General features: G+C 45.3%; 3 protein-coding genes across 3 annotated transcripts; 2 read left to right on the top strand and 1 right to left on the bottom strand.

Annotated features, from left to right (window-relative positions):
- Positions 1 to 1273: 1273 nt before the first annotated feature.
- Positions 1274 to 10152, bottom strand: znf142 (zinc finger protein 142). Its single transcript, XM_083682363.1, has 8 exons — positions 9978 to 10152; positions 8773 to 9271; positions 7984 to 8199; positions 6911 to 7735; positions 6518 to 6695; positions 3354 to 6408; positions 2799 to 2904; positions 1274 to 2230 (listed from the first exon to the last, which is right to left on the bottom strand). Exons 2-8 carry the CDS (start codon positions 9257 to 9259, stop codon positions 1737 to 1739), a joined length of 5361 nt encoding a protein of 1786 aa, XP_083538489.1. The 5' UTR covers positions 9260 to 9271; positions 9978 to 10152; the 3' UTR covers positions 1274 to 1736.
- Positions 10153 to 10288: 136 nt separating this feature from the next.
- Positions 10289 to 15000, top strand: bcs1l (BC1 (ubiquinol-cytochrome c reductase) synthesis-like). Its single transcript, XM_083681351.1, has 8 exons — positions 10289 to 10418; positions 10593 to 10987; positions 11189 to 11328; positions 11815 to 12009; positions 12610 to 12673; positions 13012 to 13184; positions 13675 to 13792; positions 14063 to 15000. The coding sequence occupies exons 2-8, from the start codon at positions 10668 to 10670 to the stop codon at positions 14313 to 14315; spliced, it is 1263 nt and encodes a 420-aa protein (XP_083537477.1). The 5' UTR covers positions 10289 to 10418; positions 10593 to 10667; the 3' UTR covers positions 14316 to 15000.
- A 745-nt stretch (positions 15001 to 15745) lies between these two features.
- cyp27a1.1 (cytochrome P450, family 27, subfamily A, polypeptide 1.1) lies at positions 15746 to 22276 on the top strand. The gene is made up of 9 exons (XM_083682364.1): positions 15746 to 15991; positions 16664 to 16854; positions 18181 to 18380; positions 18789 to 18986; positions 19539 to 19702; positions 19806 to 19972; positions 20645 to 20726; positions 20889 to 21089; positions 21680 to 22276. Exons 1-9 carry the CDS (start codon positions 15752 to 15754, stop codon positions 21809 to 21811), a joined length of 1575 nt encoding a protein of 524 aa, XP_083538490.1. The 5' UTR covers positions 15746 to 15751; the 3' UTR covers positions 21812 to 22276.
- Positions 22277 to 24920: the final 2644 nt, after the last annotated feature.

Here is a 24920-nt window from a genome sequence, read left to right on the forward strand (position 1 = left end):
GAATCTCTTATCATCTCATCTCAATATCTCAGAATGGACCATCAGTATCCTAAAGAAGACAATGCATTTGCACAGAAACCTAACCACTGCCTCAAACTGTAGGCTAGATCGCTTCCCATTACAGACCGATAGATCCATAGAGGGAATTTGAGAGGTTTATAGAAATGACAGAACGTTTACTGCAGGCTACTAGAATGAACAAGCCACAATATGTCCAACACAGTATCTAGAATTACTTCTACTTTTGAAACAGACAAGAAGTGGGTCTCCAGGAGACGCAGCAATTAGGCTGCAAATAAATGAAACACTGATCTTTGAAATGCGTTCATAATCATTGGGCTTTGTGGCACAATTATGTTATTAGTGGGTTTGCTTCAGCTCTACCCAATCCAGTGAAGTACCCATGGCTCATCCTATCTATCTATTTATCTATATAACATTCAATCCATCCAACCAACCAACCAAACCATCTCTGACTTTATCCACTACCATAATAAGAGTACAGTAGGTCAGAGTTTAAAATATTCACACCGGGGTACCGCGACGGCAGTAGGGAGTCGACTATTTGCCCTGTTTTATTTCAGGTCATTCACCTCAGCAAAACAACCACCAGGAGGCATAGCTGAGCAATTCTAATGGGTATGCTTACAATGTGTTATAGTGTGTTCACAAACAATGCCGGCTGATGAATTATCTGAAGAGTAGCTTATTGTTTTTGAGTTCTTGCTTCAATTTGGAAAAGGACAAATGATTGCCTGGTTGGAGAAATTTGAAATTATGTCCTTGGATAAACCTTAATTTAGAACAAATCATGTCTTCATGGACACTTGAAATTATGTCAGACATGGAATATACACTCACTGAGCACTTTATTAGGAACACCTGTACACCTCATGGTGGAGGTGGTGTAATAGTGTGGGGAATGTTTTCTTGGCACACTTTGGGCCCGTAAAACTGGTTTCACGAACATGACAATGAGTTCAGTGTTCTTCAGTGGCCTTCCCAGTCACCGGATCTGAATCCAATAGAACACCTTTGGGATGTGGTAGAATGGGAGATTCACAGCTTGAAAGTGCACCTGAAAAATCTGCAGAAATTGCGTGACGCAATCATGTCATCATGGACCTGAATCTCAAAGGAATGTTTCCAACATCTTGTGGAAAGATGACCCCTGGTGGTTGTTTTGCCAAGGTGTAATGCACCCAAAAAACCTGTGAAAAAGGCAAGTAGACTCACTAGCGTTGTCACGGTAACCATGTATATGGTGTAAATGTATTTAGGTGCATCAAGTCCTGTAAATAAAGAGGCAGATGAAAGACTGTTGTTTTGAAAGCTTACATACAGTATGTTTTCATACAAAAGGCATATTATTATGGAGAATTATAGATTAGCAGATCTGGTAGTAATTTCAACCTTCATTTGTTAATCCATTTTAAATACATTTCAACCATTCCCTTACAATTATGTAGTTATTTCTATACAACATGATAAAATTACATTGTTTTAAAGATTTTAAATGACCATGGCATGTTTGTAGTGTACACTGCACATGCTCAGTCCACCAGGTATGTATTGAAGTTAAAATGTGTTCAAACTACAAAAGTTTGGTCAGGTCATCCACAATATGGGGAGTATGAAGAATGAACGCTATATCATAACAATAGTTCAACTGTGAGTTGTTCCCAATTGAGAGAGTGGTTTTTCATCATGAACCCTGTCCAAAAAAGAGAGCTCCGTCACCCCTCCTCTGTAATGGCCTCTTTGACCTCCTGTACCAAACTTTCCTCCACCACCTCCTCCTCCTCCCCCAGCGATCCTACTCGTGCCTCCTGCAGGGTGAGGCTGAGGGCCGAGGGGTCTTTGATCACCCCCTGCTCCACAGGCTGGTCGGGGTGGTGCCTCTGCAGGTGCTTGACCACCTGGAACCTCTGCTTGGCACGGTAGGGACAGTGGCAGCAGAGGAAGGGTTGCAGGCCGGTGTGGCTGAGGTAGTGGTGGCGGAGGCCCGCTGGCCAGCGGAAGGCCTTGTTGCACAGGCCGCACACGTAAGGCCGGTCCTCGCTGTGCTTGCGTTGGTGGGTCTTGAGCAGGAAGCGCGTTTTGAAGCCCTTGCCACACTTCTCGCAGATGTAGGAGCGAGTGTCGCGGTGCCTTGTCTCCTGGTGGATGCGGAGGGCATCACCTCGGTTGGTTCGATACTCGCACTCCTCACATGAGTATGGTTTATCTCCTGATGAGAGACGGTAATAAAATAATATCAAACATTATTCTACTTCATTTTTCACTGTAAAAGGTAATAAGTACCTGGTAACCAGGTAAAACCTTTTGGCAAACCACTCTGCAACCACTACTATGTGTCTCTTGGCACAAGGTAATATAAGGTGCTTCAATGAGGTACTAAAACATCACTTAAAATAATAAAGTAAATATAATAATATAGTAAAGTAAACACCAAGTGCTAAAGGTCCAGTATGGAGATGTTACCTTTAAAATAGTGCTAAATGTCGATGATAAATTGGTAGCCATCAAGGAATTAGATCACATGATGAAGTGAATAGTGCTGTATTGGTCCAAACAAAGCTTTTTCTCAAATCTGGTGGCGGGTAGGACACTAACCTTTACGTGCCTATTTCACGTTTGGTTTGTTTTTAAGGATATGCACACGTTTGGCGCTATTAGCAAACGTAGAATATGTGTTCATCAACACACAAAACTGCATACTGGACCTTTAATGGAACCCAAACTTTGTGTATGCCATAGTAATATTTTCAGTAGTAGTCAGTATTGGACTGCAATACCTGTATGTTTGGTCATGTGGTACTTCAGCTGGCTCATCCACTTGCATTTGTAGCCACACTCGGGGCAGAGATACTTCTTCTCCTCCTGGTGGATCCTCATGTGGTACTAAACCGATAAATAGAGCTTAGGTCACAGGTCACACAAAGGTCACAGGTCACATTCAAGGAGTGAAAGAACCCAATCTTCCAATGGCCACACTAAAATGCATTGTTATAGTAAGTAAGTAATATGCTGTGAGACTGTGGATTATTCAAGTATCGTGGAGTAAAACCTTGTTCAAGTTCAACTGTACGAGATGATTGGAGAAGTCTTACAGCAAGGGCTAGCATGACACACGTCTACGCTAATATCATGGCTAGGGATCGGTTAGCTAGCTATCCAACATATCTAGCATAACAATGTCATGAAAGACAAAGAAATGATTTATCGGGCAAATTTTGCAGATAATGCTTTGATTACAAGCCAACAAAACCGATGAGTTCGCAACCATGGGGTATAAAAACAGATGGTGTTTGTCAACAACTCGCCCGCCTATAAAGAACGGCCAGCCTCACCTTTAACCTTGAGGGATCTGCACAGGTGTAGCTACACTGCTCACAGTGGTATGGCTTCTCCCCCGTGTGTATGCGAATGTGCCACGTTATCTTCTGCTTGTTGCGGGTCGAGAACTGGCAGTCTGTGCACTTGTAGAGGCGGGTGCCCCCGTGGGAGCGGGCATGCTGCTCAAAGACCAGCTGGTGGCGGCAGGCAAACTCACAGATGGCACACTTCAAGGGCTTGTCCTCTGCGGGGCCATCCTCGTGTTTGTCCAGGAGGTGCTGAACGAGCAGCTGCCGCTTGCGGGTGGCAAAAGGGCACAGCTGACACCGCTGGGCAAGGTGTGTCCTCCGATGCACCTCCAGGCTCTCCCGGGTGTCGAAGACCTCCTGGCAGGTGGTGCACTCCAACTGAGGGTGCTTGCTCTGCTGGTGGCCCCTGAGCGAGGCCTGGCTACGGCAGGTGAAGTCACACTTAAGGCAGGCTAGGCTGTCTTGGCTTGGATGTTGGCGGTTGCAGTGCTGCTTGAGTGCCGCATCTGAGCTGAAGGGGGCCTCACACTTGCTGCAGATGTGCTGGAGTTCCCCTGTGTGGCAACTGAGGGTATGGCGCCCAATGTCGTTGAGCGTGTAGCTGCTAAAATCACAGAGTGAGCAGAAGTGGCAGGGCTGCTTGTCCTGGTCATGGACACGCTCCCGGTGCTGCCGGAGCTTGGAGGTGGTGCCGAAGGTCCGGTTACAGATCTCACAGCTATGGCGGCCCACGCCAGTGTGGAGAGACTCGTGGGCCTCTAGGCGGTAGCGCCGAGTGGTACTGAAGGCGCAGAAGCGACAGCGGTGGGGCCTTGCACCATCATGCTTGAGGGCCACATGCTGGGTCATGCAACGCTCTTGCTTACAAACAAAGGGACATTTCTTGCAACGTAACACAACCTTTTTCCCAAGCTTGAAAGGTGTCTGCTCGTTTTTCTGATGCATCAGTACATGGTTACTTAGTGCTTTCTTGGACTTGGCCACAAATGAGCAGAGTTGGCACTGCACCTCGTTGGCCTTCATGCAGCCTCGCTTCTCGTGGGTGTCCAGAGCCCTCTTCTGGTTGCACATGAAAGGACAACTGGGACAGGAGAATTTATGGCCTAGCTTTGATACCTTTAATACATCTTCTCCAGAATCACCTATTCTATTACTATTCTGCTTCTCCCTTTCCTCTTCCAGCTCTTCATCATTATCACAATCATCTGGTTTCTGAGGGCTTCCAGCAGCCGTCTTTTTGGGAGGTTTGCTTGTGCACATTGAGCAGTGGCGCTCTATTGTCGCAAGCCTGCATGAAGAAAAACTGCAGATCTGACACATTAACTTTTCATCATCCTTTGTGTAGCTTTGCGCATTGTCCTTCTTGGAGTTCCCAGGATTCACTTTTTCAGAATTTTCTGACGCTCTCCTTTTATTACATTTTCCAACCTTCACATGCCTCTTTGCTTTTCCAATTTTCCTTCTTCCTTTACTTTTCTGTTTCCTGGAGTTAGATCCTTTTTCAAAAGAGCCTTTGGGATTGGTTAAAATGCACACGTTTTCTTCCTCTCCTCTCAGCTCTGATTGCGCAGCTACGGAACCTCTGGTGGTCTCGTTGACACAAGGATGTGTGTCTGATTGATCTGTGGATGTGGCTTTATTAGGGTGCTCTAATCCATCTTGACTCTGAACAGATTCCCCTACTGTAGCTTGACCAGCAGAGGGCATTCGAACAAATCTTCTGGTCCTTAACCGAAGTGCAGGACACTTTCTAAGGCAGTGGGTGTCCAGACCACGCTTTTGCTTGAATTGAGCTCCACAAGCCTTGCATTTGAGATCCTTCCACCTTGCGTGGCAAACTGAGTGGCAGTGGTGCTGCAGAGAGGTCTGCTTGCGTGTTACATAGGAGCAGTGGTTACATCGGTACACAACAGAGCCGTTAGCCTCGTTCTGCACCACCAGCATCTGCACCCGACCTTCCAAGACCAGTGCCTCTGCTTGGTCCTTGTCCTGCTTCCTCATGGCCTTCAGATGGATCTCAGACTCAGTGGCTTGTGCCAATGGTTCAGCAAGAGAGCCGCTAACCCTACCAGCTTCTGCTGGCTCAGTTGTATAGGGCACATTCTCCAAAGCCTGTACTTGCTGACTTGTAGAGACGGGAGGAGCTTCCCCGTCTGCTGGATCACTTGGGTCAGGGTGATCCCCCAGAGCCACATCATCCTCTTCTACCTCACTTGCTGAGGTGATGGCTAACATTTCCCTTGGAGAGTCCCTTTGAGATGTTTTAGGGTCAACAGTGGATCTGTGAGTTAAGTCCCCACAGATTTCTTTCTCACTCAGCATGGATGTTTTCTCAGTGCTTCCCGTTTTTGCTATTGTGGTCAAAGCCAACGTACAATATTGCTCTGGATTGTCTGTTGAATAGTTACTCGCTGAAATCCCATTGTTGACCATCTCGTGTGTGACAACATCTGCGTTGCTGTCTGCTGTTTCCGTGGTTTCAGGGGCAGGTACAGTTTTCGGGTTGTTTCCGTTTTGAACCAAAGGGCCTGCAACGGCGTCTTTTTCTCGTTCATTCTCAACAGGACCTTCGGCAGAGTTCTTGGCTCCATCTTGAGATGACATCATGTAGAAGCCCTGCAGAAGGTCGACTGAGTTATTCTCACTCTCCTTCTTGGCGTAGTTCTCTAGCCACAACGTATCCCCAGGCACATATCCATGGGCCTTCCTCTTGTGTAAGAAAAGCCCTGTGCTGCTGTAAGTGGAGTATGGGCAGAGGGCACAGCGGAACTCTCTAGTCCTGGTGTGTTTGCAGTTCTCGTGGTTGTGAAGGGCCTGGCGGTAGCATGTCTGATAGGTGCAGTACTTGCACTGGAAGATGGGTGGCTGATGCCCCTCTCCCTGAGGGTGCTTGAGCAACATGTGCTTGCGAAGCTCATACTTGCGCTTGCAGGAGTAGGCACAGACCTCACATATCAGGGACTTGGCCTGATGCCGGAGCTTGTGGCTGTTCAGCTGGTCTATGCGGTGACAACGATATGAACACTGGTCACACTGGTACCTAGGAGAGAAAAAAGATCAATTTGTATAAACGACTGTGTATTCTCATCAGTGTGTTACTGCCACAAAAGATCCAACTGGAATCCCAAAAGTCATGAGAGGACACCTACCGGAGGTCACCAGCATGTTTCCGCATGTGCACATTTAGGTAGTGCTTCCATTTGGTCACATATCCACACTCAGAACACATGTGGTTCTTGTCATCTGAGTGAGTGAGCATGTGCTTTGAGAGGTAGGTCTCATCCCGGCACCTGAAGTCACACAGGTTACACTTATGGGGCTTTTCACCTTGAAAGAAAAATATGTTCAATACATGAATAACGGTTAATACAGTACAAGTAACAGTTTAAACTTCTCTGAACTATGAATGGACAGTGTCTCCTGGCCCATAAACTACTTTCAAGGTAAGGAACCACCTGACTTTAAGTGGTAAAATAGTAAACTATCCCTTTAATACATCAATAATACAATATTTGATTAGAACTTAAGAATCCTGTTCTCACCACTGTGCATCAGTATGTGCCGGCCGAGGACTCGCTTGTGCGCTGTGACAAAGTTGCACTGTGGGCAGCAATGGATCTTCTCACTGGCATGAAAATGGCTGACATGCTGCTGGAACTCCACAAGGTTAAAAGTGGTGAAGGGGCAAAAGTTGCAGCTGAGTTCATCATCCCCGGCATGGCCCTGCCTTTTGTGCTGCTGAAACAGGCTCTTGTTGGATGAGCAGAAGTCACACTGCGAGCAGTGGAAGGCCAGGTGGGTCCTATGGTGGGCCTCCATGTCCTCTTGGTTCCCGAAGACAGCGTTACAGGCGTGGTGGCAGCACTCCACAGCCTTCACCTGGTGCATGTCGGCCACGTGCTTCAGCAGCTCCTTCCGGTCAGAGCTCTGGAACGTGCAGCCCTCCTGGAAGCAGACGAGTGGCTGGCCGTCTCGTGAGGTATGGTGAGACTTCATGTGGGCTTTAAGGGCTCGGCTCTGGCGAAAGCTCTCACCGCAGGAAGGGCAGGGGTAGACGTCTGTGTGGATCTCCCCCCCCGCCTCGTCAGCATGCACACTGGCCAGGTGGCGGCGGAGCGAGTTGCGCTCCACGGCGGCATAGTCGCAGAAGTGGCAGCGGTGGACTTTCTGGCCAGACTCGCGAAGCATGTGGACGCGGAGCTTGCTCTTGCTGGTGAAGTGGTGCTTGCAGGTGGGGCACTGGAGGCTGGGGTCAGGGAAGTGCAGGTGGAGGTGCTCCTGGAGGTGGGAGCGCATTTTAAAGCACCGCCGGCACTCTGGGCACATGTGAGTGCGAAACATATGCTCTGTGTCCTCCAATATATGACCTTCATGACAGAAAGAGCAAATTAAACAGTATTATTTGAGTGGGATCTTTCCTTGTACTGGATCTGCATGTTTAACATTTACGTTAAAGCATAGTTCACAATTTACTGTAATATACATTAATCTATAAGTTGTAATTAGCTACTCCATGAAACGAGGAAACAAGGGGAACAACAATGCAGACAGATATTAGATATTAGGCATTGTGCATCTCTCAGTAGGCTCCAACTGTACAGTAAGTACACACTACCTTTAGAGTGGTGGTGGCCATTGATGTTTGGAGCAACAGATGACTTGTCTTTATGCATTTCCTCCTTTGCTCTTTTGTTGTGGTGCTCTTCCTCATCCTCCTCTTGTGATGATGACATATATGCTGAATTGCATTTGCGTGCCCTTTTTGGCCTGCCAGAGATGGTTTCTGGAGCCGGTTGGCTGCTTCCACACAGCCCAGTCATTTTCTCGCCTCCTGACCAAAGAAGTGTACACAACGTGAGGCATACAATGTCAGCTCTACCCTTGATGAAAAGCAACAGAACACCACAAAAGAAGTCAGAGTTACACTGTGTGTGTGTGTGTGTGTGTGTGTGTGTGTGTGTGTGTGTGTATACAAAAGAAATCTGCATTACTCTCTCCCCACTGTGTGCACTACATGTGCATCTGCTAAAGTAAGTCACAGTAAATCTTGTCCCCAGGCTAATGCATGCAAACCTGGAATAACAACGACTCAAACCTGGCCTTAGGCCCTGTGATTTGCTGAACTCAAATAATGACAAATGCTTTCCTCCCCCTAAGGCTTAGGGGGAGGAAAGCATGTCATTATTTGAGTTCAGCAAATCACACGACTGCGAGGCGTGGCTCTGAATCAGAAAAGTGCTGTGAGAGATAACTGATGCCAGGTGACGCCAATGTGACAGGCATTTTCTCCCTGTCTATTCGATTGGTCCGTATTGGTCCACCAGTCCTTCCGAGCATTTGGGACAAAGGTGTCTGGGGACGAGGTTAAAGTCACCGTGAACGGCATCATTGACACTGGTCTTACCCTCAGGAGCAGCAGCTGGACAGTCGTGTTCCAGACAGTGGGCACTCAGCATCTTAGCTTGAGCGGTAACGAAGTCGCAGCGCGGGCAGTGAAAGGGCATGTGGTTGCGCCGGTGCCCCTGCATCTCCGCCTGCGAGCGGAACGCTTGGCTGCAGGAACGGAACGTGCAAGGCACCAGTGTGAGAGCATGCTGGGAGCTCAGGTGGTCCTGGTATGCGCGCAGGTCTGGGACGCTGAACAGGCAACCCTGCTCAGAGCAGTGGAACGGACCTTTAGATTCATCACGATGGGTTCGGAAGTGGCGCTTCAGGGCACCCGGCATAAGAAAGGCCTCACTGCACAAAGGGCACTTGTAACTTTTCAACTGTGCCTTTATGGTGGCGTTAACCGACGTCAAGTCCTTGGCACAAAGGTGAGAGGAGAAATCACCGCCATCTGGAACATTCTCCCCGCATTTCTCACAGAGGTACAATCCCTCCTTCTCCATCACCTCATGTATCTGTTGAGAGAGAAAGCATTTAGTAAAAAGTAAATAAAGTAGTGGGTGGGAAACATTAGGATACATATCTCAGATTCCATTTCCCTTTGTGTAACCAATCCTGTTTGGATGTTTTTGTTTGGAGCATAAGAGTTCACAAGGAGCCTTCCATGACATTGCAACACACAAACATATAAGCCTCCTGCCTAGTCTATCTAGTACATCAGCATTATGGCATATAACAACTATCAGGTTTAAAACTAGGCCTAACACTATTCAAAGACAAAGCCTACCTACCTCCTGTAGGAGTTTGACACCTACTCTTTAGTATTGAGTGGCCAGAACTAATATAGCCCCTTCAAGTGAATTGCAATTTGCATTGAACATGCTAAATAGAAAGCCTCAGTGTGTTAGGGTTAGTTTATCTTAGTTTCCAACAAGGTGAACAGAATTTTGAGAGCAAAAAATGTTCGGTACTGACACAAAAGCGGAATATCGTCTATTCCAGCAGTCACCCTATTCCAACATCACCACACAGTTCTGACCGACTGCATCCGAAAAATAGTACATTTCGATAGCTCGCTAACTAGCTAACCCTCTAACGCAGCTTTAGGCTTGTGGACATACTATATTAACATTAATGTTGATCTAAACAAACGGTTGATCTATTGACAATCTACCTTTTCTGATGTTAGCTTCCTCACTCAGTAAATCGTAAATTACTTACTGTAAATGTACGCTATCACTTTAACCAAACATCCCCATGACTTGTTTTGTAGCGCAGTCTTTCCAGTCCGCTCTAAGTTACACATTCGGAAATTTGCTCATTTGCTAATTTCTATGATACACAGATCATTTGCATATATAATATAGGTATCGTTGTAAATTATTCAACCTGCACCACCGGTGTTGTTGATTTGTACATTTCCAGACTAGGAACTACATTCAACAGTCACGCCTGAGGACGGAGCTGTGTACACTGAACAACGGAAGTGTACTAGAGGTCGCCACATGATTTGTCAAAAAAACAAACTCTCTGCGGAAGTGAAATACCCAAGCCGTTGTGGTGTAACAAGGGTAACATGCCTTTACCGATGGGACTTAGAAAGGAAAGTAATATGATGTGAAGACAGGAAGAACACGTCCTCGGGATGCTCATTTTAATAAGGTATGCAGATAATCTAAAATATGTCCTGTCCTATCCTATATTGGCACATGCGAACAGTCTCAGATCAGTGACAGTCAACAGTCAGACAGCTAAGACATGGTCAGCAGTCAGACAGCTGAGCTTGCCTCTTACAAATGACCTAGCTTATGACAATACTTCATTCATTTGTTTTAGGTCACGGTGTTGTAGGGGTAGAAAAACAGTTGTGATCTCCTGATTGCATAGCAAACACACTTACCTCGAAGCACCATGCCTCTGTCAGACTTCATTGGTGCCTTGAAGGACAACCCTTACTTTGGGGCTGGCTTCGGGCTGGTTGGGGTGGGGACGGCGCTGGCTGTGGCCAGGAAAGGGGCCCAGTTCGGCATGATCTTCTTCCGGAGGAACTACATGATAACCCTGGAGGTCCCCAGCAGGGACAAGAGCTACCACTGGCTGCTGAGCTGGATCACCAAGCACGCCAGGCACACACAGCACCTGAGCGTGGAGACCTCCTACCTGCAGCACGAGAGCGGACGGGTGCACACGCAGTTTGATTTCCACCCCAGCCCAGGAAACCATATCATTTGGTAAGATGTCACATAATGCGCACCTGTAGTCACTCCCTTCGATTGCGCTGACCATTATCGGAACATAGCAGCATGTATCTCCCATTGTGAGATGATGTAATGCTGTAACACCTATGCATGTACACCTACATGCATAGTGTGTAACCACAGGCAGTGTTAACCGCATGCACACTGCTGACTACAATCCGTCCCTGCCTGCAGGTATGGGAGGAAGTGGATACGAGTGGAGAGGACCAGGGAGAAACAGATGGTGGATCTGAACACAGGAACACCCTGGGAGTCAGTCACCTTCACTGCTCTGGGCAGAGACAGACAAGTCTTCTTCAACATCTTGCAAGAAGGTGAAGTCATGGATTTTTTCTGTCAGATATCTGCAATCGATGGGGAACCCAATGCAGTTGTATGTTATGTACAGGTTTAGTGGTGTTGCATGACATGTGGGTGTTCAGTGTTTCCCCTAGGGTTTTTTTTCAGCATTGTGGGTCGAGGTTTTGAATTGCACCCGAGCAGTACCGGAGTAGCGCCTCACCGGGGTTTGGTATGACTGTATGCTCGCTAAATATCACCTTCAGGAACTGTCTTAGCTAGCAAAGTCACATCGAAAAATAACCGTCATCTAGCTAAAATGGCCGACAAGGAAGTCGACAACAAATGGTGAGTTGCTCAAAGTGGAGAGAGCGCGGAGAGCTGGATGCGTTGTTGCGTACCTCATATTTCCTAAAATTCTAAAATCGAGTGCATATAGCGGGAAATACTGGTATTGATAGGTTGTCTTTCTCCCTCTTGATGGCCTAAGGAGGGAGTTGATTGGTTGTCATTTTATGCAGCGAGAGAATTGGCCCTGAAGCAGGAGGAGGGCCGGACGGTGATGTACACGGCCATGGGCTCGGAGTGGAGGCCCTTCGGGTTCCCGCGGCGACGGCGACCCCTCAGCTCGGTGGTCCTAGAGGGAGGAGTGACCGAGAGGATTGTGGACGACGTCAAGGAGTTCATTGGAAACCCTAAGTGGTACACAGACAGAGGTAGGATCATCATAAAGTCGTAATTAACATAGTGAAATGCTTTGGGATCTTGCTCCACGTTTAACAACAGTCAACAACAATCAACAATCGGCACACCACGTGAACTGGAATGTCACACAGTCGATTGACTTAGTCACTTGCTTTATTGAAATTGGAATTGTAACATCAACCCAGGCTCTCAAGCAGATAAATATGATCTTGTGGTTACGTTTTTTGTGTCCTCTTCTCTCCAGGATTTACAACATGTGTGATTCGAAGTGAAAAAAAGAAAGTAGAAGTTGGAAGACGGGCTCATTGCAATGAATGGAATGAGCAGTGGTACCGTTTCTCATTCCATTCCATACATTACAATGAGCCTGTCCTCAGCTGGGGAGGTACTTCGCTTGCATTTAGTTTCATCACATTAACTTGCCATCGCTACCAACCGCTACAGAGGTAGATAACACACAGAAGCGGACGTTAGAGGGAGCCGATGTGGGGAAGCAAAGCAAAGTGGATTGGGAGAAGAGAATCCGAACGGAAGAGACGGGTTATCATGAATGGATGAGATGGATCTGACCAGACTAGGGTTAACATGGTTGTTTTGTTGTTAACATACAGGCATCCCCTACAGGAGAGGCTATCTGCTCTATGGACCTCCAGGCTGTGGGAAAAGCAGCTTCATGTGAGTGTAGAGACTAGAGCAGCTTCCTGTGAATGTGATATTAGAGCAGCTTCCTGTGAATGTGATATTAGAGCAGCTTCCTGTGAATGTGATATTAGAGCAGCTTCATGTGAGTGTGTAGAGACTAGAGCAGCTTCATGTGAGTGTGTAGAGAGGCACCTTATTGTGATGGAAGTTGAGTTGACGTGTTTATAAGTTGTTTAAACAGGAATCAAATAAGAGAGATATATGAGATTGCTTGCTAACCCTAAATCGCATAAAAATGGACTGCTATTCATAGTGTGTGTCTGTGTCTGTGTCTGTGTGTTACCGTGCGTGTGTGCGCGAGCGTGTTTCAGCACGGCTCTGGCTGGAGAGCTGGGCTACAGCATCTGCCTGATGAGCCTGAGCGACCGCAGCCTGTCCGACGACCGCCTCAACCACCTGCTGAGTGTGGCGCCGCAGCAGAGCATCATACTGCTGGAAGACGTGGACGCCGCCTTCGTCAGCCGAGACCTGCAGCCCACAGAGAGTACGCCACGTTTATTGCATTGCATTGCGTCTGTTTTCTGATGCGTTTTCTGATGCGTGCATGTTTGGATCTGTATGGAATTTGTGTGATAAACAGGGCACACCTAAAGATAACTTGGCCTCGGTGTGTCAAGTTGCATCTGTGCAATTATGATAGTACTGTAATGCCACAAAATTATATAGGTGAGTGACTGTTGAAGGCCTGGCTGGTTGTCTTTAGGACTGACTGCTGAAGGCCTGGCTGACTGTTAAAGGCCTGGCTGACTGTTGAAGGCCTGGCTGGTTGTCTATAGGACTGACTATTGAAGGCCTGGTTGGCTCTCTATAGACTGTTGAAGGCCTGGCTGACTGTCTATAGGACTGACTGTTGAAGGCCTGGCTGACTGTTGAAGGCCTGGCTGACTGTTGAAGGCCTGGCTGACTGTCTATAGAACTGACTGATGAAGGCATGGCTGCTCTATATGACTGACTGTTGCATCCCTGTCTCACAGACCCATTGGCCTACCAGGGTATGGGAAGGCTGACCTTCAGTGGACTCCTCAACGCTCTGGACGGAGTGGCCTCGTCGGAGGCCAGAATAGTCTTCATGACAACCAACTTTATTGACAGGTATGGTCCCTTGCTGGAGAGGCAAGTCCCTACTATGTTGTGGTGACTTGTCTGAAGGGGTGATGGAATGTGATTGTCAGATTTTAAGGGTATTTCTTACATAGGGCATAATATGTGTATCACATCTATATGTGTATGACATATTGATGTCACTTTGAGAGTCCCATCTACTGTACCTAGCTTTAATTAGCAGCTGCATATCCTCACACACCCTCTCTCCATCTCTCTCTCCCTCTCTCCCTCTCTCCATCTCTCTCTCTCTCCCTCCAGGCTAGACGCGGCTCTGATCCGGCCTGGTCGTGTTGATCTGAAGCAGTATGTCGGCCACTGCACCCACTGGCAGCTGACCCAGATGTTCCGCCGATTCTACCCTGCCGAGCCGGCCACAGAGGCGGACTGCTTTGCGGAGCGAGCGCTGGCCGCCCACCCCGAGATCAGCGCCGCCACAGTGCAGGGACACTTCATGCTGTACAAAATGGACCCAGCAGGCTCCATAGACAACTTGGCCAAGATGAAACAGTGAAGAGCCTCAAAGTTTTTTCTGGGAAAGAGGGTCAGAGGTCACAGAAGCAACGGGCAGTGGACATGTAATGAGGACATAAAGGGACTTTACAGTGAACAAGACTGACTGCAACCTGCAACTTTTCACTCTTCCCCACTACCCTGTAAAAGTTTCTCTACTGTAAATAAATTCATTTAAAAAAAAAATAATAATAATTTAAAAAAATCTTCCTTCTTCTAGCATTGTGACTGCCAACGGCCCCTGGTCCTAGCATAGATACATTTTCCTTATGATGACTGATGGATAGCTCATTCACTTATTAACAGGTATATGGAACAAAGCCTGCGGTGGCCTTGTAGCCAATTTGACTTTTTCTGAGTGGAAATATCGTAAAAGTAATATTGTAAAAGGCATGAAGGAGAAGAGCTTCAACTGTCCTTTTCTACCACCTTTTACCAAGGCTGCATGGATGTTACTGTACCAGAAGCATTTAGGGAAGTTTCTCCTCACAATACATTGCTCCGAAAATGAAATATTTTGACAGGTTAAAATAATTTTGTTGTGTTCTCTGACATGTATTAACCCTGTGTAATATGTCCAATGTAGCATCACTCTCTTGTTATTTGTACATTTGTGAATGACCAATTAACTGCATTGCACCTTCGGTAATTGCACAATAAACTGCACCGCAGTGAACTGAACTCCCGAGATGGTCTCAGTTCAGTTCATTTGGAGCGTTCACACACATGGCCGTAACCATTGAGGACACTGACGTCATGTCCTCTGTATTTTTTTCCCAATTTGACATTTTTGCTGAAGGTTTGCCATGTTTTTTTTAGAATTAATACAATTGCAAACGATAAAGGAAATCTATTAGGCCTACATATACGTGAGCCATGTATCTCACTTGCACATGACAATTCCATCGAGTGCCCCAATTCCTTTCTCTTTTGTGTTCCTTCCTCGTTAACTAATTAGATGGACCTCGAGACTAGGATAATTGTTTTTCTTTTTATTGTAGAGGGGTCTCAAGTACATTTAGACTAGTCCTAGACTAAAAGCAACTCCATTGAGATGGTTAGTTAACCTATGCAGAAAAATAGACATATTTTAGATAATACATTTGGCAGAATTGGCTCTAGATTGCAGGAAAAAAAGCTGTGCCAGTGTTTGAGAAATTCAAAAAGCTCCAGCTTCCAAAGGAGGGCACGCTTCCCCCCTCCTACCTTACATACCACATGCCGCCTCTGTTGACCTCACTCAAAATGTTACCCTGCTCACATATGCATGAAAATGCTGGCGAATAAGAAAGGGACCAAGTGTGAAAATACCTGTATTCTCTCCACTGTTGGACTTGGATGGGTTAATCTTCCCAGTACATGGCCCCTCCCCGGTCTCAGTATTGAAATAGGAGCCCTGTGATATTCTGACATTCCTCATTGCTGCTCTACCCCGTCATGGCTCTGCGTCTGACTCGGAGCGCGGTGCACAAAAGTGGCCGCTGGCTTCTGCCATGCACCACCATCCCAGCTCCAGTCTGCACCAGAGGGGCAGGGGGAAGCCCTTCCCCCTCCGTCGCCCTTCCAAACTCCCAGGGCAAGCTTCGGACACAGGAGGACCTCCCCCATGTCAAAACCCCAATAACATTCTACAGAATGTTTTTTCAAAAGTACTTCAACCGTCTACATGAGCTGCAGGTAAAACGCAGGCTATGCTCTGTGGTAAATACTGTTACTCAAGTTGGCTCTCTTGTTTTATGATATGATGTTCAAGTTGGTCACATGTTTACTGCTCTGTTTTGGCACCGTTCAGTGCCTTTCCGATACCTCTTATGTGTGTCTACATGTCTCTGAACAGCTCATCTTACAGGCTGAAATAGTTTAAACATGAACCTGAGACCTGTGACGGGGTTAGGGCTTTTGTGTGTGGCCATAGCTACCCTACAGTAAAGTACAGAAGCAATGACACTGCATAAAGGAAATGGACAATAAGTTCCACTGGGTTGGTTGAGTTACCTTAGTTTCCATAGCAACCCCCAGCTGAGTGCACCTGAAGGTCTCTGCATTGGCAGGGTTGTTGTTGTATAACCTCTCTAAGGGCTTGCCGCCTCTGCTCTGGGACTACAGTCTGCAGTCTGTGGACACAGCTGGGATTAGAAAGAGATTACACCATGTCTGACCTCATTAACTATTGCGCATATCCAATCTAATTCAAGCACTCTATCACATAATAATTGACCATGTGATTCATTGATGTTTCAGAAATGTGCGTGCTGTATGTAAAGATAATGTTTGGATATCCTGTTTAATCTCTCTCTCTCCCCCCCCCCCCCTCTCTTTCTCTCTCTCTCACACCTCTCTCTCAAACAGGTATATGAGCGACAGTTGTATGGCCCCATGTACAAATTGAGCATGGGCAGCTTTCACTCCATCTGCCTCAACAGTGTGGAGCTGCTGGAGGAGTTGTGTAGGAAGGATGAGAAGTTTCCCAGCCGAGGAGACATGTCCCTCTGGACGGAGTACCGGGACATGAGGGGATTCGGCTATGGCCCCTTTACTGAGTAAGCACCGCGGACGGGAAACGTCTCTCTCAAGAGGAAGCTTCATTCCTGCCCTATGCCAGAGGGCATTGGCAGACAAGCATGTTCGAGTTACAGTTAGAAAAGTTTATTTCTGTGTCACTCCTTTATCAGAGCATACAAACAGCCTACATTAGGGTAAAAAGGGCCAAAACCTTTGGTCAGCTGGGGTATAAGTGTATCTGCCTGTTTCTAAAGCAGGCGGGTTCACCACATCTAAATCTGGCAAAGAAACTTCTAGAGGAAGTTGGATTAAATATAACATAAAGCACATCACATGGTACATAAGGTTCCATGTCAAAAGCACTCTAAAAAGACTGGACAGTATGTGTGTAATCTGTTACTTTCGGATTTATTCATCAGCTGATACCATTTGCATTCCTCGCTCTCGACTAGTTGATTTAAAGTTCTTTTATCATAAGTAATTTATTCAATACTCTCTATCCCGTACGGTTCAGAAGTAATATCGTAGTTTACACAGACGTTCGTTTGGCATATTGCAAAGTCATTGTAAGCCTTGTATTGCAATGCAACGTGTTGTGCATATTTACCCAGTCCCAGATAAAAAATACATACCACCATGGAACCAGCATAACCATAGATGTGTCACACTGATCATCATGACTAGCCTACATTTCCTCATTTCTCTACTCGGTGGCTTCCAAAGGCTGTAACACCTGTTATGGAAACTCTGAGAGGATTTCTAGAGCGAAGTCCAGTCATGTGCATCCAACGGATGATCAAAAATACTAAAGCCATATAAATGGTTCGGTTACACATTGCTGTAACTGTAAATGATTGTACTGTAGTAGTGTACCGCTGAGAACAACCCTGACTGTACTTTATAATTGATTGTACTGTTCTGTATTGTACTGCTGGTTTCTGTTGTGTGTTACGGATGGAGGTCATGCTTCCTGGTGCGGTCCCTAGGTGTCTCCCCCCTCCGTCCACTGTGCCACCTCAATCACAAACTCATCACCAGCACCTGTGTGTAATTGTCACTCATGTACCTTCACTTATTGTCACTCATGTACCCTCACTTCCCTTCACTCCCCCCTTAGCCTTCACCGTTTGTTGGTTGCTTCGTGAGCGTAAGTGTTATGAGTACACAAATACTATTTTTGAGACTGTGATCTCCCCTTTGTTTCTCCCCGGTTTTCCTGGCCCAGAGCCGGTTCTTTTGCTGTCGAAACACACAGAACTGGTTCAAGATTCGGCCCACGAACTGCCTTGGTGGAAAAGGGGTAAAAGATAAACGAAATGCTGTACAAGAGCTTTCCTGACAGAACTGGTATTGTTTCCTCCTAGGGAAGGGGAGAAGTGGTACAAGCTGCGGGCGGTGCTGAACAAGCGCATGCTGCATCCCAAAGACTCGGTGCAGTACGGAGACGTGGTCAACGACGTGGTCACAGACCTGATCAAGAGGATCTACCACCTGCGCCAGACCAGTCCCACGGGAGACCTGGTGACAAACCTGTCCAATGAGCTGTACCGATTCTCTCTGGAGGGTGTGTGGAAAATCACTGGTCCCCTTTTGGGTTGATCGTCTGGATTAATTCAACCACTATTATCTATCTTATAGTTTGGATTGGGGTGTTGTACTGTACAGTAGGTTTGACTGGGTCAAGTTTAATTAATATGACTAATTGGTTCATGTCATTTTAGAAATGCGTGGTAAGCATACATGAACATATTTCAAGTGGTAGAGGTCTTTTGATATTGAACTGTGACTTCCATAAGGTTCCATTTGTGCTTCATTAGATAGTAATTGAATGCCTTCCATAATCCTGCATCAGGATGTTTAGAGCCTTTATTTCTCTCTTAATCACATCATCAAAACCTGTATTGCTGCTTTTGTTCTCACTTCCTGCTGCTGAGGTGATGGCACCACTCCATCGCATCATTTGTTTTGTCAGGAATCTCATCGATCCTGTTCGAGACACGGATCGGATGTCTGGAAAAGGAGATTCCTGTGGCGACACAAGACTTCATAGACTCCATTGCTCAGATGTTTTCCTACAGCATGCCGGTGGTGATGCTGCCCAAGTGGAGCCGCACCCTCCTGCCCTATTGGGGGCGCTACATCGCTGGCTGGGAGGGCATCTTCAAATTCTGTAAGTTAGAAACATAGAGATAAATGTATTACATGTAGAGAGAGCCCATCCAATGTATACACTTGGGAAGGGGGAGGGCTGGAATAAACCATTACCGTTTTAAGAAGGCTTTTCACAGTGCATTTCTGTATGTTTTTGTAAATAAAATATAAATGAGTAATATGAGTATAACAAAAATAATTCAGTGGATGATCAAACTGACACAACAAGTTAGATTGAACAGCAAATCATTGATATCAATATGCAGTGCACTGATCATTTGGCATAGTAACTGTGCACATAAAATAAAATAATTTATCAATGGAGATCATGTAATTTTGCCTTATCAGCATTAAGCATCTTTTTGCCATTGTTTTCTTATGAAAACTGTGCTAAAAAGGAACTCTGTAAAATATATATATCGGCAGATATATCGGTTATTGATGAATTTTGCCCACCACAAATCAGGACCCAAAAATCCAGTATTGCTCGGGCTTTAGTGGTTTATAACACTAAGGTTAGGGTTAGCCCAATCAAGGCTCCTTAACTCCTGTGAATGCTTGACTTTTACAGCTGGCAAGTTGATTGACATGAAGATGGAGGCCATTCAACGGCGCGTGGACACAGACCAGGAAGTGGAGGGAGAATACCTGACTTACCTCCTTTCCAACACTAAGATGAGTAACAAGGAGGTGTATGGCAGCGTCGCTGAGCTGTTGTTGGCTGGAGTGGACACGGTCAGTAACCGTGAGAGAAGAGATTTGACTGACTAACTAAGTGGATTAGTAGTACAGGACGTTTCATTCACTGTCTTTGTTTTTGTCGTCACTTGTTCTGAAGACATCCAATACCTTGATGTGGGCCCTTTACCTGTTGTCCACACACCCTGATGTGCAGGACAAACTTCACCAGGAAGTGTCCAGCTGCATACCGGGAGACACAGTCCCCTCAGCTCATGATGTCACACCTATGCAATATCTCAAGGCTGTCATCAAAGAGTCGCTGAGGTGAGGACTTGAAACTGAAGGTGACATCATCTCCTCTATGCCTGTTGCTGGTGTAGAAAGCAACTTCTTCACATATAATAACGTGAGTCCAGTGGTCCAGTAATCAGAAAATAAAGAGCAAAGTCTTTTTTTTCATCCGTTATAGATCTGCAGGAGAGAGTACACCAAACCGACCACAGTCAAATGTGTATAGTCTCTCTCTGCGAGTACAGGAAAACCCAGAGATTTTACATCATGAGTTCCTCACACACACACGTTCCATTCTAGTTAAGCCCTGTGTGTACAAAGTCATCTGGTATCTTGAGTACATTTGGTATTTCAATGATTTGGTACATTACTGAGTTTATGTAACAGAAATGACACGCAAACATACATTCATATCCAATCCTTCACCGACACTGACAATCAGTCAGTGGTATATCATATATGGGTCGTTACCTAGACACAGATTAAGTGTAGTCCTGGACTAAAGAATACTTTAAATGAAAAATCTCCATTGAGGATGCGTTTTAATCTAGGATTAGACTTAATCTGGCGTCCGGGAAACCAGCCCAAAGTGCATAGATTTTGAATTCTATGATAACGTGTTTCTTTGGAACATTCTTTGGAAAGAGAGAGCTCTTGAGAGTTTCTCTATATGACACCATTAATGATGTACTTCCTGTTCACCAGGATGTACCCTGTGGTCCCCATGAATTCACGCTTCATGGCAGAGAATGATGTCATAATCGGCGGACATTTTTTCCCCAAGAAGGTGACTCTGACATATAAGGCACCACCAAGAACACTACATTATGTTCAGTTTTTATTTAAAAACAAATCCAATTCAGAAATGGCCTCACATAGAACTAAAATTCATGCTCTTCTTGGCACTGCTGAACCAACTAAAGTCCTTGTTGCTGTCTCGTCTCTTCAGACCTCTTTTACTCTCTGCCACTACTCCATCAGCCAAGATGAGAAGACATTCCCAGAACCATGGAAGTTTAAGCCAGATCGATGGCTGAGGGATGGCCGGGTCCGACCAAACCCCTTCGCCTCCATCCCGTTTGGGTTCGGGGTTCGGGGCTGTGTAGGGCGCCGGATCGCTGAGCTAGAGATGTACCTGGCTCTGTCACGGGTAAGAAAAGAGGTTTGGTAACCTTGGTAACTCAAGGTTTCCTGTGTTACAGACTGACATCGCAATGAGGCTTCGAATTAGAAACATTGAAACTCACTGCAAAACATTGTCCTATAAGGTTTTCTACCACTACAAGCATGTTTCATTTTTGGCCCGTCCTTATCCATGTCCCTATCTCACATATTTTGTTAATTATTTGTCAATTTGATTTGATTGGCCTATGTGTCAGAAAGTTGGTGTGAAGAGTGGATACTCTAATTATCAGTTGACCTTCACATTTGGTGTGACAGTTACAATAGACATGACCTTGTCCCCAGGCTGTTGCACACAGCGCATATACAGTAAGCCTTGAATAACAGCTACTCAAACCTGGCCTTAGTGGGAGTGAATTTACTGAGTAAAGTATTTGTCATTATTTGATTTCAGCGAATCACACAACTGTGAGGCATAGCTTTGGGGGGCGAGTGTTGTGGGTAATTGATGGAACTTAAATGGCTGTGCTCAGTAGTGTTTTTCGATCTTTCTATTGGGTAAACGAATGCCAAGTTTGGAGCATTGAAGCTCTATACTTTTTCTTCTCTCACCCCCAGATAATCAAGCTGTTTGAAATAAGACCAGACCCCAGCATGGGAGAGGTGAAGGCCCTGAATCGCACAGTTTTAGTTGCAGACAGACCGGTGAATCTACACTTCCTGGAGAGGAGAGACAAGACTGGCCCATGATATGATGCAGCGGGTCTCCAAGCAAAATAAGTTGACATTCAAAAATCTAAATCAGGAAGTTGCTGGACTCAATCTGCTATGTGCGACTCACAATCAAACCTAATGTTGTGGTTTTTACAGTTTTACACAGTTGGGGAGACCGGGGACAAATGTAACGGGTCAACTGTAACACCTTGCTTTTCTTCAATCAGAAACCAGTTAGAGATGAAATTGAGTATATGTATGTATTTTCCTCCTGCTGTCCTATGGTTTAATGTCTATGAATCCTAACTTGTATCATTAGTGGGCATCCTTCAGTTCAACTATTGTTCTTGCTCATACTTATTATTATTAGTGGGCTTGCTTTGGCAAGTCCAACTATTGTTATTGTTCATACTTACTATTATTCCAATTCCTCTGAATGCAACTCCTCCTACAACTTTTGTTCACACCAATCCAACTTTAAAACGTGCAGAGACCTCTAACTCACGTTGGTTGTATTCAAGTTTTTGAAACGCGTTATACTTTTTAAACTATTCAGAATTGAAGTGCAAATTTTAACATGAAGGTCAATGGCGACCAAAAGATGCCATTTTTAGACTGCTCTTACCACGTTGTTTCATCACAAGCCAGCTATGTTGTTTTGGATGTTGTTAAGAAATATATTTGATGCAGAAAATATGAGCTAACATGCTAACAGCCATTACAATAGACTGGTATCATTACTAACCAGCTAGCATCCACAAGTTGAAGTACGTTTTACGTGTTATGCAGTTGATCGGTGAAGATCACATGTAAATATATCAAGAATGAAATTCATACAAGAATGAAAATCCTGTTACAATTCAAAAAAGTGTTTTAGGAACATGTGTCGCTAATGCGTTACTTCAGGCTACTTCGACTGGGTTACTATGGAAGTGTCCCAATGTTTTCCCCCATCTCGACTCAAGTTCTGGAATTTTCGCCGAAGTACACGGATCAGAACAAATTGCCCTCTCGCCCTATAAGACCTGCAGAACTCATTCTTAGGATTATTACACAACAATGCACTCTTGTGGCAACCAGTTCTACCCCAAAAAAAACACCTTGCACTCTCTCTCTCTCTATGTGTCTTACTTTAAGTAATGGGGCAGTAAGGCATTTGTTCTTCTATACCCAGCTTTATTTGAGGGTATGTGAGGGTTTGTGTACATATTGGTTTCACCATATAGAAATGACAACACTTTTTATGCATCTTCCCCCTATTTCAGGGCACCAAAAGTAATGGGACAGACTCATATAATGTCCAAATTACTCACTCATGTGGTCGACAATCCTTTGCATGCATAACTGCCTGAAGTCTGCGACCCATTGACCCCACCAGATGCTGGGTATCTTCTCTGGTGATGCTCTGCCAGGCCTGTGTCCATCCATCTTCAGTTGTTGTTTGTTTTGACATCTTTTATCTTAAAATTGTATCATCAGGAAATTAAATGCATGGACAATTGGATTTAAATCTGAAGACTGACTTGGCCAGTCAAGAACGTTCCACTTTTTGGCCCTGAAAATCTCCCTACTGTAGTGGCTTTGGCAGTATGTTTTGGGTCATTGCCTGACTGTATGATGAAGCGCCTTCAAATGAATTTGGAGGCATTTGCTTGTACTCGAGCAGACAAGATGGTTCTGTACAAATAAGGTGTGAGGTGTGTCTTGCTTGTCATGCAGGTGCATAGGATGGGGTGTGTGTGTGTATGTGTTTGTGTGTGCGTGTGTGTGTTGAAGTAATTTAATCTGTGTTTATCATGGAAGTCAACATGGTTGCGCAGAGTCCATGGATAGACATTTGCCAGCAGTGATTATGTAACCCACTTTGGTGCCAATAGCAGGCTGTTGTCTGGAGCCAGGCAAAGAAGGTCATCTCTTTTTTGGTGGACTGCTACAGTATGTATTTTTATCAAATTCAGGGCTTGGCGTGTATTGTGGTATAAGGGGCACACCTAACAACACCCATGAGCAAAAGTAAAATAAATATTGTATCATGAACCATACAGTCAACAACAGCATCAGATCCCTGGACCATCGCAAGCTTGTGATAATGAATGGTTGGTGGAAATGAAAAGCAATAGAAAAATAACATAGCCTATGGTAATAGGTTGTCTTGGGTCACATCGAATCAGTGGATTAGTCAGCTAATAACCGCAACAAAAAAGCGCAGAGGAATGTTTATTCCAGCATAAATAAATAAAACATTTCAGGTACAGTTGCTTCGGATGCTGATTAACATTGAGCATTTCAACCCTCCTCAACCTCAGTGGAAAATACGGAGCTCGATATGTTTTCAAAGATAATAAATGAAAGTCTTACGTCCTCAAAACATTTTTTTTTAATTTGATCCAGTAGATGGCAATATTATATCAGCAGAGACTTCAGTCACAGCAGAAAGCACGTGCTGTCAACAAAGACAGCTGTCAGCCAGAAAGCAACTAAAGACAACTGGAGGTTGTGAACGATGGAAGCGGCAAGGTTCCAAAGGTTACTATCGTTTATCGTTTAATAGGCAAATAAGGCTCTGAAGTCCATGTACTGTAGTTCCCAACTAAAACTCCTCTACTCGTTGTCCAGGTAAGAAGTGTACTCCTTAGAAGGCATTACACTGTAAGTTACCTTACCTACCTAAACGTTTTAAATTGTGTAGTATCAAAGAGTTTTTATAATTAGATGGTTGAGTGGCTCGAAATCCAATGGTAGCAACGTAGTCACTCCAGGCATGTGCAGAGGTTTTTCAGTGATAGGTTTCATATTTCGTAATATGCATTTGTGAAAGTAGCTGGACAACGAAGTGCAAGTAAGAAGACATTTTAAATTGTGTCACAAATTATTCTTGCGTATCGGGAATTATCCACTAGGGCAGAGGATCTCGTCAGACTGCGCATGTGCTTAGCAGTCGCTCTCCTTAAACTAGAAAAATAAGTTCCAGAAGAAACGGTGTGTTTTTGCAAAGCGTTATTTTTATTGTAGAAAAATTGTAACAATGGTTTTGACGATAGATAGATTCGCTGAGTAGTTGAAAGAAAGTGAGAGTCTTATGGTAGCGGATAAAGTTAAATATCTTTGGTTGGTCTCTTGATTGGTTGGATGGATGAATTAATAG

The sequence above is a fragment of the Argentina silus genome (genome assembly GCF_951799395.1).
Source record: "Argentina silus genome assembly, chromosome: 12".
In the NCBI taxonomy this organism is placed as follows: domain Eukaryota; kingdom Metazoa; phylum Chordata; class Actinopteri; order Argentiniformes; family Argentinidae; genus Argentina; species Argentina silus.

What these genes read in the sequence shown, in the direction of transcription:
- znf142 (XM_083682363.1), bottom strand. Translation starts at nt 9,259, where the DNA reads ATGGAGAAGGAGGGATTGTACCTCTGTGAGAAATGCGGGGAGAATGTT. An exon ending in TCCAGCTGCTGCTCCTGAGG is followed by an intron (nt 8,200 to 8,772) that starts GTAAGACCAGTG and finishes TTCTTTGGTCAG; the next exon opens with GAGGCGAGAAAATGACTGGG. An exon ending in TGGCCACCACCACTCTAAAG is followed by an intron (nt 7,736 to 7,983) that starts GTAGTGTGTACT and finishes TCTGTCATGAAG; the next exon opens with GTCATATATTGGAGGACACA.
- bcs1l (XM_083681351.1), top strand. Translation starts at nt 10,668, where the DNA reads ATGCCTCTGTCAGACTTCATTGGTGCCTTGAAGGACAACCCTTACTTT. An exon ending in CCAGGAAACCATATCATTTG is followed by an intron (nt 10,988 to 11,188) that starts GTAAGATGTCAC and finishes CCCTGCCTGCAG; the next exon opens with GTATGGGAGGAAGTGGATAC. An exon ending in TAAGTGGTACACAGACAGAG is followed by an intron (nt 12,010 to 12,609) that starts GTAGGATCATCA and finishes GTTAACATACAG; the next exon opens with GCATCCCCTACAGGAGAGGC.
- cyp27a1.1 (XM_083682364.1), top strand. Translation starts at nt 15,752, where the DNA reads ATGGCTCTGCGTCTGACTCGGAGCGCGGTGCACAAAAGTGGCCGCTGG. An exon ending in ACCGTCTACATGAGCTGCAG is followed by an intron (nt 15,992 to 16,663) that starts GTAAAACGCAGG and finishes TCTCTCAAACAG; the next exon opens with GTATATGAGCGACAGTTGTA. An exon ending in TGTACCTGGCTCTGTCACGG is followed by an intron (nt 21,090 to 21,679) that starts GTAAGAAAAGAG and finishes TCTCACCCCCAG; the next exon opens with ATAATCAAGCTGTTTGAAAT.